The 17,751-nt window shown below is 47.4% G+C and overlaps 1 protein-coding gene across 9 annotated transcripts in view; it reads right to left on the bottom strand.

Annotated features, from left to right (window-relative positions):
- Positions 1-1,215: 1,215 nt before the first annotated feature.
- Positions 1,216-17,751, bottom strand: part of NCKAP1L (NCK associated protein 1 like) — a 57,741-nt gene continuing 41,205 nt past the window's right edge. For 5 of the 9 annotated variants that reach the window (XM_067696845.1, XM_067696851.1, XM_067696843.1 and 2 more), the window contains 10 exons: positions 16,996-17,126; positions 14,442-14,539; positions 14,216-14,309; positions 13,982-14,064; positions 13,606-13,686; positions 10,129-10,222; positions 9,105-9,221; positions 8,662-8,771; positions 6,539-6,628; positions 1,216-2,652 (listed from right to left, as the gene is read on the bottom strand). In XM_067696845.1, the coding sequence (XP_067552946.1) occupies positions 2,521-2,652; positions 6,539-6,628; positions 8,662-8,771; positions 9,105-9,221; positions 10,129-10,222; positions 13,606-13,686; positions 13,982-14,064; positions 14,216-14,309; positions 14,442-14,539; positions 16,996-17,126 (1,030 nt within the window). In that variant the 3' untranslated portion in view covers positions 1,216-2,520. The other 4 variants (XM_067696844.1, XM_067696846.1, XM_067696847.1 and 1 more) reach the window with 4 other exon arrangements.

Raw genomic sequence — 17,751 nt, 5'->3', positions numbered from 1 at the left:
AAAAAAAAAAAAAAAAAAAAAAATATATATATATATATATATATAATGTCATTATTACAGATATTATGTCTACCCTCTATTCCCCTGCAGCAACTTGTCTTGCTGTCCTCCTTTAGAAAAGGAGGACAGATTTGTGTTGCCAGGGGTTAGGGAAGGGGGAGGGGGTTTGCAGGAGGGACATAAAAGAACAATATGAGGGGTTCTTTTTTAAAATATTTATTTATTTGGCTGCATCAGGTCTTAGTTGTGGCGCGTGGGCTCTTCTTTGCAGTGTGTGGGCTTCTCTCTTGCTGTGGCACGTGGGGCTCAGTAGTTGTGGCACACAGGCTCTCTAGTTGTGGTGTGCGGGCTCTAGAGTGCATGAGCTTAGTTGCTCCGTGGCAGGTGGGATCTTAGTTCCCCGAGCAGGGATTGGACCCACGTCCCCTGCATTGGAGGGCAGATTCTTAACCACTGGGCCACAAGCGAAGTCCCTGAGGGGGTTCTTGCAGTGATAAAACTGTCCTGTGTCTTGATCATGGTGGCGGATGTGTGAACCTACATGTGATAAAGCTGTACAGAGCTAAATACACACAATGAAACGAGTATTGAGACTGATAAAGTGCTGTTGGCAACTTGTGATTAAAAAAAGATGTAAACATGAAAAAAAATCCTGGTTATGATGGCATAGTATAATTTTGCAAGATGTTACCTTTGAGGAAAACTGGTAAAGGTACACAGGATCACTCTGTATTATTTCTTACAAGTGCATGTGGATTAACTATCTCAATAAATATTTTAATTTAAAAAAAAAGTGATTATGTCTACCCTCTATTCCCCTTCAGCAACTTGTCCTGCTGTTCTCTGGGAGGCTCCTCTTAGCGATTCCACATGTATATGGAAAAAGGATCTCCCAGCTCCTCAACGAGAAGATCCCAGCAGAGATATAAGAGGGTAAGGGTAGTTGCTCAGATATTTCTGAGCTCTCTCTTCCTCATCAACTTTGCCTTCAGTCTCAGTAGGCCTGACCCCAAATCACTCCTTAGAACATAATGTCCTTTCCATAGCACAGAAGGACAATTCGCTGACGCACGAAGCAGGACCCTCTGATGCTTCTATCCTAAAGAGTAGACAATTGTTGCTAAGAAAAACTTGTGTATTGATTATGGCTGCCAAGTTTAATGAGTATTGACTAAGCCTGGGTCTCGAGAAATAAAGATCGAACACACAAATATCTAAAAATAGCTAACAAATAGCTTTAATGAACTCCGATGGATTTGCTGAAAACCAAAAATCGCTTCCCTTTTATCATGGAAGTATAGACATGACCCTAATTAATCAATTAGTTAATTATATTTGCCCATTCCAACCACTCTAGACTTGTGACATACATGATCTGTTGCTCCAGTCCTCCCTGGCACTGGGTGCACAGAAGTGCTGGATGGGTGCCACTGTTTCCTGCCACGGAGTTAACTAAACCTAGTTTAGTGCTATCTTGAATGCCCTGGGCTTTGTGACACTTGAAATTCTAATTAGTGCAGAAAAGGGCGAAGCTGAAACAGCTTGTACTCCCTCAAGTATACCTACTCTCAGGGCCCTGTAACCTAATGAGGTCTATGAAATTTAAGATCTAGAAGAGAAATTCCTGCCTGGAGCAACAGCTGTACCCAGGATGACAAGGGGATTTGGGTTAAGTTAGTCCCTCCAAACAGGGGGGAGAATACCCCCAAATGCTATGTGACGGAAACTCACATGACACTGGTCCAATTAGTTGTCCTGTGACCTACAATTAATCTAGACTGACCCTCTGCTCTGGGTTGTGGCGATGTCAAGGAAAAGCAGGAGGGTTAAAGTTCAACAGATGAGAGGACTTAACTGGTTACCTACAAGGTGTGGTAGGGCAGGTGAGGGGGGGTTTGGGGCAGTGAAAACCTCTCAAGAGCACTTCCTCGTTGCCCCTGCAGGCCGCAGAGCTGGAAGCAGAGGAAGAGACTCACGGCTCCTACAAGAGCTCCCACGAGGGAAAAAGGGGCTCCTTTGCTACTACTTTGCAGTAGGGGCAGGCCAAACGCTTGCTGAACACATTTGGAGGAGGAAGAGAGGAGATAATCGTCCTAATGAATGTGCAGAAGACAAAAGCAGCTCCAGTGGGAGGATTATAGGCTCATTATGGTTTAATATGATGATTGATCATCTCTGCCCGCCAGCATTGTCCTAGAATAGTGATGAAGGTCGAAGAGACCCATGCCAGTCAGAGCTCAAGCTCTAGTCCCCAGAAGATAGAAAACATACTTGTGTGTCAAGTTTTTTTCATTGTAAAACTTCATACCCGTGGCCCCAATCCCCTAAATTTTTTCCATAAAAAATCCTCCACTCCCCGCCCCAGTGGGCCCCACTTGTCTATGATATCTCAGCCCTGGGCTGTTCCCCCATATTCCTCTTCACCAACTCTGGCTGATCCTCTCTCTAGCGACCCCACCCTTTGAGAAAATAGCCACAGTTTCCACTGCAGCGCGGGCTGAGGCAGGTCCAAGGGGCCCTTCAGTGGGTACTGGCCGACACTCGGTTCAGGTGGAAGGCCCGGGATACCTCCCGATAGGCATTTCGAAGCAGGACATACGGGAAACAGGACTCCAGCATGTCCAGAGTCAGGAAGGAGGATTCCTCCACCACCTGGAAGAGAAAGGGCCAAGACAGATGAGGACCCCAGGTAGGGCGTACCTCAGTGACACCCTGTTCCTCTTCATTCAGTTCCCTGGGCCCTCTGGGGTGCTTAGAGTTACAAGTGAATGGGGTTCCCAAGGCACTGTCCCCCCGTTCCTCCCACACTTCATTCCACTCTAGGAAAGCAATGTGGCCTCTTCAGCTCCTTATAATGGCCTCTGTGCCCCTCCTCAGGGTTATATAAAGGGCTCAGAAGAAGAAAGCAGGAAAGAATCACTTCTCTAGCAACGGAAAAACTCCCATTCTCTCCCATTCTGGATGCTAAATCATACGTGGGTGGGCAGCACAGATGCAGGTAAAGATGGATAAAAGAGCTAAAGACAAAGCTCTGCAGAGAAAGAAACAATTACCACTACAGGCCAAGAAAGAGGGGTCTGGAATCCACACGGGTCCTCTTGGGCTGGGCCTCAGTCTCCTCCCTCCCTTAGTACAGTGCTTGGGGAACAGTAAGGATGCTGCATGAAGGAGCAGGCATGATTAATTAGTTTAATTAGAAGCCTGTGTGCTGCGGTAACCCCTGCAGCCCGCAGAGCCAAGCAGAATGATAGATGGAGATACCTGGGTAAGACAGAGGGAAGCGGGGCAGGGAGATATTAGCGAAGAGCAGCACAGCCTAGCGTTGGGCCAGAGGGCCCCCTTCCCTAAGGAAGGAACAGGGTGTCTTTCCTTCGGTACTCTCCTCACCCAAGAGGTTATGGGACTAAAAACACACTCTGGAGAGAAGTGTCCCATATCCTCTGGCAGTTCACACAGATGAGCCTTCCCAATATGTCCGGTGTTTCAAGTCCTGAAAATTCACTCAGGGAAGAGAATCTACCGTCTCTACTCTAACATGTGTCTCTCCCTGAAGCCCTTTCAAGTTTTAAAATTTGTAAGATACTGCAATTCTCAAACCATGCGCACACAATACACACAACAGCCTCAGAAGAGCAGACACCACAGGCTGAAGGAAAGGAAATCTGCCCGTAAAACTGTAGCTCTGATCTTGGGTTGGATGACAGAAAGAATTTCTTGCTACACACGAGACTTTCAAAACTTAAGCCAGGAGACAGATAGGATCTCTTTTCCAGGACATGACCCTTGGGTACAGGGAAATGAGTGGTGGCTTCAAGAAGACCCACTTGCCCAAGACTTCTATTCTCCGCTCTATTAAGCACAGAAAACCACAGGGCTCCTAACTGGAGGAAATTCATGGTAGCGGAAACAGCCCTAGAGTGAAGGCCAAGAAATGGGTTCTAGTCCCAAATCTGCCCATGTATTCTGGGGGAGACCTTGGATGTCATCTTTCCCTCCCTCTCACCTATGAATTGTGAGGACTGGACTAACTGCCCGCATCTGATCTGGTTCTGACATCTAGGATTCCATGATCCTATGAGAGAGTCATTCCTTCCCCCGTGACACCCAAGCCAGGAACAATCTGACAGTAGTGGGGATGGGCACTGCCCAGGCTTGACAGCCAAGACAGAAAGACCCCACAGACAGAAGTGCCTGCCCAGGATTTGGGGCTACCTGAGTAGCCTCTTAACTCAAAATACAGCCCCTTCCCCTCAGTCATTTCAAATTCTCTGTGGAACCATTTGCATTTAAATTGCTTTGCAGCAGCTAGGCCCTCTGTCTCTTCCCTCCTACAAAAAGTGCCTGGTCCTAGCTCTGTTCCAGCCACTCTGCAGGCCTGTGATGCCTTAAGGGGCAGACAGCTTCCCACACTTTGGGGCGGGGGGAGGGTGGGACGCAAAGCAGAGGGAGGAGATGGCACGGAGCGGCAATACAGCATCACCTCCAACCTCACAGAGGTGAAAACTGCCCAAGGGAATGAACAGGCGTGCCTAAATCATCCAGAAACTAAACTAAGCAGTGGAGAGAGGGGACTAACATTTATTTAGCCTCTCTTATGTAGTAGGCACTTTTATATATACCGTCCCATGAATCCTTGCCCCTCTATCATAAGGATAATTGACCACTTTCATGGCTGAAGAATCAGTCTCAGAAAGGTTAATTAACTTGCCCAAGGTCCCGCTGCTCTGAAGACTGTGCTCTACCTAGCATACTATACTTGCCTTCCCTCTGCCCTCCTTTGCCTCCTATGCCTTCTCACCCCTCACCTCACCCCCGCCCCCTCAGGTCCATTCTCTTCTCTTCTCCATCATAATCCTTAATCAGCCCAGCCTAGGCCTTTTTCAAGCTGGAGAAACGGAGACACAGACACCACTCAATGCCTGTGTATTTAAAGAAGGAGACCCAGAGGGAGTCCCAGGCTTGCCTGCCCCTAATATTTGTCGGCCTGGCCAAGAGTACAAATGGAAGCCCATATACCAGATGACTAAATAAATCAGACAAACTATTCTTCCTTGTGACCTTTGCAATATGTAGTCGTCTCTCAGTATTCATGGGGTACTGGCAGGGGATTTGTTCTAGAACCAGCCGTGGAACTAATTCAGGGGATTCAGACACCAGAATCTGTAGATGCCCAAGTTACTTATATAAAATGGCATAGTATTTGCATATAACCTACAATATCTTCCCATATACTTAAATCACCTCTAGATTACTTATAATACCTAATACAATGTAAATGCTGCATAAGCCATTGTAAATACAGTGTAAATGCTTAAATAGTTGCTGGTGTGGGCAAACTGAAGTTTTGCTTTATGGAACATCCTGGAATTTTTTTTTTAATATTTTCAATCCATGGTTGGTTGAATCCATGGCTGAGAACCTGTGGATATGGAGGGCTGAGTGTACCTTTACAATTTCATGGAAGACAGGTTTGAATCAAGAATTCTTAGACCCCTCAGAGTTCTGCACCAGAATAGGGGGAAGAGAGGGAATCAGCCTCCAGCCTGGCCCCCTTCTCCTCCCACCCCCAGTCTGGGGGATCTGTATACACACATAAACTTCCTGTCTGCACATCTAAACTCCAGCCATACATTCCGTGGGCTCTAGAGCACAGTCTGCCTCAGTAGGATGGACTTGGAGAAGCTCAGCACAAGCCCTACAAGTGGGCTGGAGCTGCTTAGCAGAGAATTCTGAGGCCCTAGAAATCTTTAGTGGGGGCTTCAAGGTGGGGCACAGGCTCCAGGTGGGCATGTCCTCTTCCTGTAGGCCAGAGGGGGCCACTTAAACCCAGGGCCCCGGACAGGAGCCCCTCCTGTCCACATCTAAGTGCAGCACTAACCGAGGGAATCAAACTTTAGAGCAAAAGAGTAAACATGTTGAAGAGGGAAACAGGGTCAAAGAGGAAAAGATTTTTTTTAAGTTAACTGGGTCAGAGTTCCCAGAACTTTCTGCCAAAGTCGGGGAAAGGCCACAGCTTGGGAAGACAGAAGAGACAGCAGGAGCTGTCTGATTCATGGCCCACCTGGCTCCCTGCCTTACAGCTTTTCAGCTAAAATCCCATCCCTCCTCTGAGCCCCCATCCCCCTCCCCCAGTTCAGCTGTGTGCTACTCAGCACCTTCTTCGTGGTACTCTTAAGGACAAGAAATACAACGGTAGGAAGTGGTCAAGTAAAACCAAACATGTACTGGACAGATAGTTAAGGATGAGGGACACAGCTGCCCCACCACATCAGACTCAAGAACACTGCAGGGAACGGGGCCCAGTTAGCTAGGGGCTGGGAAGACCCTGTCCTGCAGAGAAGTCCTCGAAGTCTCTACTACCTTGGGATTACAAGACAAGTCTAGAATGTTAGCCAGAACGTAAGGCCTAGACCTCCTCAGGCAGAATTAAGTTCTTAGTTAATGCTTTTGGGTGATAATAATGGCTGGGAGCCAAGGACCCTAAAGAGGAACCTCCTTCTGGCCCTTCCTCTAAGACCAACTTACACCAGATACATACCAAGCGCATAAGCAGAGAAATGGATTCCCGATTTCTGGTTTTAAGCTTGTCAGTCTCCTGGCCCAGCTGCAGGAGGCTGACGGAAGCTACCTGTAAGGGAAGAACTTGTAAGGAAGCAGATTTTTTTTTTCGCGGTACGCAGGCCTCTCACTGTTGTGGCCTCTCCCGGTGCAGAGCACAGGCTCCGGACGCGCAGGCTCAGCGGCCATGGCTCACGGGCCCAGCCGCTCCGCGGCATGTGGGATCTTCCCGGACCGGGGCATGAACCCGCGTCCCCTGCATCGGCAGGAGGACTCTCAACCACTGCGTCACCAGGGAAGCCCAGGAAGCAGATTTTTATGGTCAGAGTACGACAGCCTCAGACTAGGAGGTGAGTTAAGAAGTGCCGGGATGCTCCTGGAGGCTCAGGGTGGGCAAGCGGCAAATCCCCCAGGTCTCAGAGATGCACACTGCCTCTAAACTAGCCAGTGCAGACAACAGGAGGTTGCTGGAGGAGAGGCTGCAAGGGGCGAAGAAAGAACCTGCAGCAGAGGCAGGTAATACTGTATGCCAGGAGATTAATCTCTTTTCCTAGGCGGCCTCCAGACACCACTGTCATCAGACCGTTTACAGCTGACTCCCCACCCGACCAGAGACAGGGCTGGGCCTCTGATTCAGACACAGCGCTCTTGGTATTCTCCTCCTGTCAGCTCCCGAATGGCTGTCCTCTTCGTTCACCTTCAGGCCCCCAACAGATCAAAGAGGGAGAAAGATATGTCACTAATTGCATCCAAGGCCCAGGTTACCTGTACTCAGCAAACAAAGAGGGTAAAAGGGGAAAGGCGGGGGGTGATTCCCTTCTCACCCCATCTTAGAGATCTGGTGTGACTCCTCTTTCTATCCAAGATGCTCAGAGCCCATTTTGTGTGGCCTGTTGTCCCAGTTTAAATAGAGGCCCTCTCACTAAGCTTCCAAGTCCCTGACAGAAGTCCCTGACAGAGAAGTCTCAGGACAAGAGTGTGATTCCCTAGAGCATATGATCTACTGCTTCCTCCTAAAAAGAGACAGATAAGGACCTAGTTTTTAAATCAGGACCGTGCTTTGCAAAAGAATAAGCTCCCTATTGCTGAGAATGCTCCAGCAGGCAGTGGGTACTGGACCATGTTTCAGAGGTGTATGGATGGGATTCCTCCATGGAGTATTTAGAATGGGGAGCTCTGGGGCCTCTTTGAACAAAGGAAAGAGATTACTTATTCTGTGATTTTCCAGAGGCAAAACTTAGATCAATAATGATAGCTACAGGGAGTCAAACTTCGGCTAAAAACTATTTTAACAATTTTTTTCAAACAAACTGGCCATAACCTATAGTAAAATCAGCTGCTTGACTGTAAGTTCCAGTCCCTAGAAATCTAGACCAGTGATTCTCAAAGTGAGATCACGGGATGGGCAGCACCAACATTTCCCGGAACTTGTTGAAAATGCAAATTTTCCAGCCCCACCTCTAATCCACAGAATCAGAAATTCTCCAGGAGATTCTGACTTACAATGAAGTTTGAGAAGTTGAAAAAAGCTTGACTTTTTATCAGTATTAGAGTTGGAAAGGGCCTTATAGATGATAAAACTCAGTGTCTCTCCAACTTCACTGTACATCTGGTCTCCTGGAGACCTTGTTAAAAACAGAGGCCTGGACTCACCCTAGAATATTCTAATTCAGTAGGTCTGGTGTAAGGATCAGAAATCTGTATTTTAACAAATTCCTCAGGATAATGTAATGCACACCAAGGTAGTGAATCATGGATTCAGTTTAATCTTTCTAGTTAATAAATGGGAAAACTGAGGACCCAAAAGTTTGGGTCTTCAGAGATCACACAACTGCTTAGTGGCAGATCCAAAACTAGAGCTCAGACTTGCTAACTCTTAGGCCAATGCTCCTTCCAAGTATTTGGGCAGAGGCTGAAATACCAGCTGTTACAGAATCTAGAAGAAACCCCTGCCTTTCACAAAGTGGCCTCTCACTACTTAATGAATAGGATGGGAGGTTAGGCTCCAAGACCTGCTCAACAATAACTGTCTATGGATTTAAGTCAAACCAATTCCCACCAGACTTTGCAATCATCCATTCCTTATAACCTATACCCACTCACCACCAGAAATTCCTTGAGGTGAGTTTCAATGTTCTTGTTGTAGAGGGTGAAGAGGGCAGCAGACACCTGGATGATGGCTTTGGTCAAGCAGTGAATATTGTTGCTGTAACCTAGGTAATTATTGACAGAGAGGGAGAGAAAGGAAAGGGAAGTGAGCCACCCCAGGCGACCCCAGCTAGTAACTTCTCATTTTTTCAGGCTGGGCCATCCCTATTTGACACCGAAAGGACTGGAAGGCATTTGAGGATTAGGAGAAGGATATTCCTATGAAATTTCACTGGAATTGAATTTTAGGAATAGTTCATTCTCAAGTGCTTTTTGAAACAGAACTTTATATCTGAGTCAGAAGTCTCTGTTTTCCAGATAAATGTCTCCGTCTCATATCCCGACCCCAGGACACTAACCTAAACTGCACTGGTTCCTCAAACCTACTCCTTACTTACCATCCTTCTCAATGCTATAGAAGGAAGCTGGGTCCATGGCAAGAAGGGGGAGGGAAACGGCAAGAAAGATCAAGAGCAGGCAGGCCACCTTATATTCTTCCTCAGGGGATGACGTATCTGGAAAGAAGGAAAAAGGAAAAGAGAGTAAGGTCAGCAAACAGGAGTTTTCTTCCAGGGGGTCCTACTTCGCCAAATTACTAGGAGGATCACATGAGAAATATCTGTGAAAATAATTTGTAGAGCACTATAGGCAAGTCATTACTGCTGCAGGGGACAGTACTAGCCTCCACTGATAGTGAGAGGCCTGAGTCCTGGAGGCTTCCCCTGGTGACTGAGCACAGCTCTTGGCAAAGGGCTCTGCTGACACGCAGTTTGAGGGCACTCTGTCAGCTACCTGATGGGGTGCAGAGGCAGGAAGGAGAGGAAAGAGTCTCACCAAAACCGAGAGAGAAGAGGGAGAGCCAGTCTGGCAATTTTAAAAGGGCTTACTACCAGCCCCCTGATTCCATCCTATTCTGAGTGTGTACAAGTATGAATGTGCTAATCCGAGGAAATGTGTAATGGAAATATAAGAGACAAGTGTGAGTCCAGGGGAGGAAGTGCATGGTGTCAAGGTGATTATAGGGGAGGGGGAGCACAAGATCATTCTGGGGAACTTGGATGCTATACCACACAACCTAGTACGAATTCACGTCTACTGTGTATTGTTCGCTCATCGTTTCATCTGCATTACTCTTATTTCCCCAACCAGATTGTAAGTTCCTTTGAGCACTTGCTGAGTACCAGACTCTCACTTAATACTTTTTAGCTGATTGACAGATCAACTGGTTAGAACCTGACTAGAAATCTAAATTGCCTGTGGAAGTATTTTCTGGGAATTAGAGACTATGCTTTAAGTCTTTCCTTAGCTCCCAGTTTATAACCTCTGAATTCACAATCCTAAATAAAGGTTTCTTTGAGACTGACATTTTTCAACCCCAAAATAGGGCCCAAGCCCTCCGTTGCCCCCTTTCCCCAATCTTACCAGTTTTCAGATTGGCAATGGCAGCCACCAGAGCTGGGTCAATGTCACAGCCCACCCCTGCAGCAGATGCTAGCTCAAAGACACTCAGGGTCACCTGGTAGAGAAGAAAACAACATTCTGGAGGGTATCCCCTGGAGAGAAGTGCTTGACAGAAGCTACAGGCAGTCAAGACTCCTGGATCACAGATTCTAAACTTTTGGTGTACTATCATCTTTGCTGCGTATTCCTTTCATAGATCTCCCTAACCTACAGGGGAAAGAGGAAAAAAAAAAAAATCCAGTTCTTTAGCTTGGCATTCAGATTCTCCACAATACAAATTTATTTTTTCAACCTTATTTCCTCAAATGCTTCCTACAGTCAATGCAGCCAGGGTAATTTATTCACTGTCTCCAAGCTACAACTTACTTTCTTACTTGCATGCTTCGGTTCATGTGCTTCCCTCTTCTAGAGTGTCCTTTCTTCTTGAGAGATGATAGAAAATATATATATTGGTCCCTGCCCCTGGTTCCTGACACAGGGCTCCTAAAACCCTTGTAATTCCCTAAGTGATGAAAGCACTAGGAACATTTTTTTGGTCTTATGTGGCAGCTCTGGGTGTGCTCCCGAACAGCTCCCGGAGGCGGCTGCTCCCCAGAAAGACCACGCTTGGGTAGAAGTTGGGAATTTCCAGCCGCACCACACCCCCACTGCTCCAGAGAGGGGAGCAGGCCTGGATATAGGGTTAGTAATCGATCATGCCTACGTGAAGAAGCCTCCATAAAACCTCAACAGGATGGAGTTCAGAGAGCCTCCAGGTTGAGGACACATCCACGGACCAGGAGGGTGATGCAGCCCAACTCCACGGGGACAGAAGCTCCGGCCCTCAGGATCCTCCCAGACCTCGCCCCACGTATCTCTCCATCTGGCTGTTTATCTTATATCCTTTATCACATCCTTTAATAAACTGGTAGATGTGTTTCCCTGAGTTCTGTGAGCCACTCTAGCAAATTAATGGAAAATAAGGAGGGGGATATTGGAACCTCCGACCTACAGCCGGTTGGTCAGAAGCACAGGTGACAACTCAGGTTTGCAACTGGCTTCTGAAGCGGGGAGTAGGTGCAGACTTGTGGGAGTGAACCCTTAACGTGTGTGATCTGACACTATCTCCAGGTAGATAGTGTCAGAATTAAGTCTCAGGACACCGAACTGGTGTCACAGAGATTTGGTGGGGGAAAAACCTCCACACATTTGGTGACCAGAAGTGTCAGAAGTGAAGTGTTCTGTGTGAGAGGAAAGAAGACTCACAGGAGAGAAACACGCAGGAAAGAACTGGGTTTTTCCCTACATAGGAAGGAAAAAAGTCTAGAGTTTTTCCTATTTACCTCTCCTCTACTTATATCTAAGTGACACCCACCCTTGAGGCCTAACTCAATCTCATATTCTCTATGGCGCCCTCCCTGCTGACCTCAGCCCAAGCTCATCTCTCCCTCCTTAACCTGGTGCCACTTACTTCACAGTGGTCACACACAGCACCTGGTATCATCAGTTTTCTTTTCAGATTGGAGGTGAGACGTATGGCTTATCTCATCAACTAGATTACAATTTTTTTTTTTTAACCTCATGGCATAGAGAGGGGAGAAAAAGGCTTTGGAGTGAGAAGATCTGGGCTCAAATCCTAGCACCACCACTTACTAAATGTGTGACCTTGGCTAAAAGTTACTTAACTTCTTCAAGCCTCCATTTTCTCATCTGTAAAAGTGGGATAATGATACCTACCTCACAAAGTTGCTGTGAAGATTAAATTAGGCCACATGTGTAAAGCATCTAACCTAGTGACTCACAGAGTCACTAAGACACTAATAACCGTTGTCCCTTTCGCTCTACTTCCTTTCTCTCAAATCCAGGAACTCTGCATTTCTTTTATCCTCTCTAGGCTTTAACACAATGCTAAGCACATAGAAGGCATTCAGTTAATATTGATTGATTGATTCCTGAATCCCTCACTGTACTTAGAATCAGGTTCCCAAGATGTAGCCCCAAACACCCACCCACAAATTACTCAGACCCCTTTTGAGGTTAAAAAAGAAAAAAAAGACTTGAAAATGTTCTGAGAGAACAAGGATAACTGTTTCAACAGTAGATAACTAAGTAGAGTGTCTTATGCAAAGCACCCCACAGACATAACAATAAACACACTGCCTGTGGTGCTGGACACAGAAAGTTAACCTCAGCCACATTCTGCTCTGCCCTTTATTTAAATTCCCTACTAACTAAATAACCCTGCTCATGGCACCCATGACCTAGGAGATCAGGGACCTGGTCCATGACCTGTGGTTTTCTGGAGGAAGAAAGTGATCATTGAAGGAGCTTCTGTTCTCTTCTCCTAATCTTCTCACCCCTCTGAGGCAGTAACAGAATCTCTGACGGACAGGTCATCCCCCACGCCACCCGACCTGCTCATTCTCCCAGGCAGGCAGAGCCTAAAGCTTGGAGCTGCCTGGGAGATGCCAGCTAGACACACTCCTGACAGGCCAGAGAGTTCAGCCCCACCACCAACACCTGCCTGAACCCCAGGCTCACCGTGACACCAAAGACCTGCCCTGAAGGAGCAGCCAATCCAGTGAAATGTCACCCCCTCAGGGCCCGTGACCCCTTGACCCTCATCATCTGATTTCAGGCAGAGAGGAGGAAATGTTCACAACTCTTTTGACCTCAAGGTAAAGGAAGTTTTTTTCTCTAAGTTTTCTTTTTTTTTCCTGACTACTTCCTGTTAACCAGTTTCCTCTTCTCACAGACCTCCCTCCGTTAACGGAATCAATTATAAGAGAAGTGCCCTGCCCTGTGCATTTGAAGGCCCTTGTTCCCAGCCTTCAGCTGTATTTCCTGCAAAACATACTTGTTTGTTCTAGGTGATTCAAAAGGCAAGCTGACGTGAGGTGGGGGAGGGGGAATGGATGTTTAACTTGGGTGCTTACAGAGTCCCCTCCGCCTTTCCCCATCTCTAGAGGAAATGAGGCCCAAGGCAGGTGACACACACACAGAGGAACCAGAAAGTTTCAGAACTAGGAGGAAGAAAAGGCCAGAAAAAGAACGGAAAATCTGAGGGCAGACAGGGTGGGTAGGAATGCAAGAAAAAAAATTTACAAAAAGTACCCAGGCTCCTGACTAAAGAGGGGACTTGTCTGCATATAGTTGGGTATCTAATTTGGACATCTTAGGAGAAAAGCTGTAGAAACTATCCTAGAACTTACTCCTCTCCCTCCAGTAACGTTTCCCTAGCCCCCGCAGGATCTCCCCAGGGCTCCCCAGCTGTGCACCCTCTCGCCTGACCAACGCCCCTCCCTCCACAAAAATCTCCCCCAACGTGTTTCTATTCAAATTCTGGCTCTTCTCCCTGCAGTATTCTTCAGAGCCCCCTCTCCCTTACTAGATCCTAGCTCTATCCATTTTCAACAACAAAAATCTCCTAATTAGATTCCACTTTGCACTCTCCCATACCTTGATATCTGTGTCTGGGGTGACAAACTCCTTCAGGCATTCAATGGGACCCATAAGAAATGGGCAGTGGGAGGAGAAAACCTGGAGGAAAGAGAGTACAAATGAGTCCAAGGGACAGTGGCCGATGCCTTCAAACAGGTGGAAACAAAGAAACAAAAAAAAGGCCTCAGCTTAGATAAGAACCTAGCCAGCTTCCCATGCCACTTCTCTCCTCATGCGTCTAGGTTTCTTCAGCTCATCTAGCCTCAAAGAACTTCCAGGACCTCTACCGAATTAAGCTCCGTTCTCCTCAATGCTCACCAACCCTTTCCACAACTTCTCACACAAGCCCTACCCAAGGCTTTATCCTGTGGCAGCCCCCTCTCCCCCAGCTCACCTCCCGAAGTCCCTCTTGGGCCATGGCCCTAAAACTGAGGATAACTCCAATGATGGTCATACGCTTCAGTACATTATCAGCCCCTGAGGAGAAAGAAGAGCGTTCAAGAAGAGAACTCAGGAGAATGGCAACGGTTTTGCTTCTTCAGACCCAGCCTAGGCCCCAGAGCCCCAAAAACCTGTCATCCACAATGCTTTTCCCACAGTTCCTTCTCCCTTTAGGAGACGTGCTCACCCATCAGCTGGGGAAGCAGAGAAGCCATCAAGTCTGCCTTGCTAAAGTTGGATCTGATCTGAACAAGCACATCCATGTTTTCCACCACCAGCTTCTGCGGCCGGGACACAGAGCCATTAAGCACGAAAAGATGAGACCCATGGTACATCTTCCCCCCAGTCTCCTACCCCTACCCTTCTTCCCCCGGGGGCTGGACCTTCTTCCCGGGGGCTTGCTTCCACGGTACCTTCAGCTCCACGATCTGAGAGGTCACATGCCACATCAGGTTTTCACTCAGGAACTTCATGCCATAGGGGCCCAGGAGTTCAGCCAAAGCCCGCAACTCTGGAATAGAGTCACAGAGGCCCCAGGTGGAACTCAGAGAACGCCGGTGCGTTTGCACAATAGCTATAGGGTAACGTGAACACCTTAAGTGTTTTCCAGCAAGGAAAGGAAGTGGGAAGTTGGAGAGCAAACGTAGCCTGAAATCCTGTATTCAGGTGAGAGGTCTGGCCTGCCTGTGGGACAATTTACCCTCTCCCCACTGGTACCCACACCAAGACGTACCACAAATGATAACTATTTACTTTTCATTCCCATAAGAATCTAGACTTTCCCAGTCCCTTTACATGGCCCTGGACTTTACTCTTGCTGGACCAGTCCCTTTACATGGCCCTGGACTTTACTCTTGCTGGACCAGTCCCTTTACATGGCCCTGGACTTTACTCTTGCTGGACTAGCTGCACTAGCTTTATCAGATGTTAAGCTCCTCTCTGAGTCTCAGTTCACTTCTCTGTAAAATGAAGAAATTAATATCCACTCTGAATACCTCCCAGAGTTGATATGATAGCATAATCAGTACACATCCCCAGACTCCCAGTTGTCTTTTCCCCTAAATTCTTCTTCCCTCAAGTCCGCCCCATTACCTTATCCCTCCCTACCCAACCTGCTTCTGGCCCTTTGTGAATTAAATAAAACCTGGCTGAGGAAATCCCATGTTAGAAACACTAGTGACAAATTCAGACAGGGAAGAGCTCCAGCTATGACCTTTGGCTATGGGCGGTCCCAGCAGAGAAAACCATAAAGACCAGAAGTAACAAGAGACCAGTAGAGGAAAGGTGAGTTTAATATAGTTAACAAGAGTTCAGAGGGAAAAGGAAATCAAGGCTCCACACTCAAGTGTTTAAAGGCAGGACCAGTTGATCTCCACCTCTACCATTGACAAAGGAAGTGGAACTGGTCACAGCAGCTGACACAGAGCCTCATGTGGAATACATACTAAACATTTTTAGTCACCTATTTACAATAGGAACAACTGAGCTGAGAACTAGAAAAGGATTTCCAAACTGGTCAACTTAGGTAATTCTAAAATGGCTGACAGAGAGGCAGAGGGGCTGAACTGCCTTCTCTGGAGAAAAGACACACTGATCTACTGATTTGGATCTGCCAACTCTCCTTACTCTGGTCCTCTCTAGGCTAGTAACCCTAGGGCATCCTTCTCTATCCATCTATCTATTTTTGCAGCAGCATTGCCCCATTACCATGGTAACCCAGGGAAATTGGGGTGGGGGTGGTAGAAGGGGGAATCAGCATTACCTCCTGCGGCTCGTCAGTTGTCAGAGAGACCTAAAGCTGATTTTAGATGCTGCCTACAGTCTGTGGGAGGAGCTGATAAGAAGGGGACATCTGAAGCCTCCAACAGGTAAAGGGTAGGGTCAGCTCACTGATGGAGTCAGTATGAGGGTAAGAAGAAGGCAGAGCTGGAAAACAGAACTGTATACTCTGACTTTCATAACACCCCCCAAGGAAGGGGAAGAATGGAGAGGGCAGGGTCATTGAAACATCTCCTACCTGTCTCAGATACCACGCGGGGTCCATGATTTACATGGAGGTGAGAGGAAGGAGGAAGCAGTAGGATAGTTCATGAATCAGTCAGTCAGTAAAACAAATCTATTAAAAAGGATCTGCATGGCTTCAAGCCCTCTTTAAAAAGAGAATAACTTCCCAACTCATTCACGACACACTCCTCATCTGCCTGCCTTGAGACACAAAAGCGCTTCTATACACTGGGAAGCAGCGTGACATAGTGACTAAGCACCCAGGCTCTGGAATTTGACTGCCTTGAGTTGAAATCCCAGTTCTACCATCTATGAATGATGTATGACCTTAATCAAGCTCCTTAACCTCTCTGTGTCTCAGTGTCCTCATCTGTAAAATGGGGGTAATAAGAGTACCTACCTCAAGGCTGCTGTGAGGAGTAAAGGAGTTAAATACATGTGAACATTTAGAGCCAAGCCCACACTAAATGTCATCCATTAGCTCATCATCATTATTAAACATCAGCAATCCAAGCACTAGCTAAGGCTCTAAAACTTATCCCTCAGGAAGAAGATGCCATGATGTCAGACCACTGTTTAATAATTCCAAACATCAGAATGTCCTCCTTACATTTATCCTTTACCCCTCATTATATGTCCTACTCTTTACTCTTTGTGGAAATGGAAAATAACCATTTACTACCCTTCGAAGAATAAATCCTTTCAGTGACTTGAGTGCCCCTGCCTAGCTCCTAACTCCCCGCATCTTCCCTCTCCACCTTCAACCCCCAAGCCACTCCTCAGTTCTGGGTCTCACTTGAAATCTCTTTTTACTGTCCCTAAGGTAGAATCTAGCAGAGATCTAGAAGAGTACAGAATGAGCCTCTGGGAAGGTAGGAGAATTTAGATGGGATCCATAGGTTAAGATATTGTATTGAGGGGAAAGGTTCGGCTCCCTGACAGGAGACCAGGCTCTGGGCTCACCAGAGATGTCAGAGAACTCCTCTGCGCTGAAGTTCTGCTCCCCGTCTCTGGGGAGGCTGATGAAGGCCTGCATGGCTGGTGAGAGGATAATGGTCCCACTGCTCGCCTGTCTAAGCAGACTTTCTAGGTACCTACAAGGTTGGCAAGAAAGCACAGAAGATCAGTGTTCAATCCTTTCTCCCTACCACCACCACTGGGCTCAGGAAGAGAAACTCCACCAAAGGCTGGGGTGGGGAGAAGAGACTCAAAGAAGACAGTACAACACTCTAATTAACACCCCAAGCTGTTGGCTCAAGAACAACTGGCAGTAGCGTGGTTCCGCTTTGCCTCTAATCTGCAGGGCATTTGGCTGTGCTGTCAGGCGTAACGGTGTGCACGCCCTACCACCTTTACCAGCTACTGCATGCCCCTCACCCTTGGCCTTCATCTGTCAGGTGAGACAAGCCTAAGCTGACAAGACAAAAATTCCTACTAATTGGGCTCCTCTGAAATATACTTAGCCTCAGCCTCTCCAATGAGAGTGTTGGACTAAGGGCCTAGGACCCTGGAAGCAGGTCTCAAGTCAAACCTCCTGGACAGAGAGAGGCCCCGTGAACACTTGTCATCCAGTCTCCAAATATGCCCTCCTGACCTCTGGGCAAGCTGAGAAGGCCTCCAGCCAGTGTCAGGAGAGGGCGTGGCAATGCTGCCACTCACCCAGGCACGAGCTCCGGGCCTAGGTCTTACAAAAGTCACAAGCTAACCACGGGTAGGTCA

This window comes from Pseudorca crassidens, chromosome 11, assembly GCF_039906515.1.
Source record: "Pseudorca crassidens isolate mPseCra1 chromosome 11, mPseCra1.hap1, whole genome shotgun sequence".
In the NCBI taxonomy this organism is placed as follows: domain Eukaryota; kingdom Metazoa; phylum Chordata; class Mammalia; order Artiodactyla; family Delphinidae; genus Pseudorca; species Pseudorca crassidens.
Note: the sequence above shows the minus strand (reverse complement) of the source record. Positions and strands in the feature narration are given on the sequence as shown.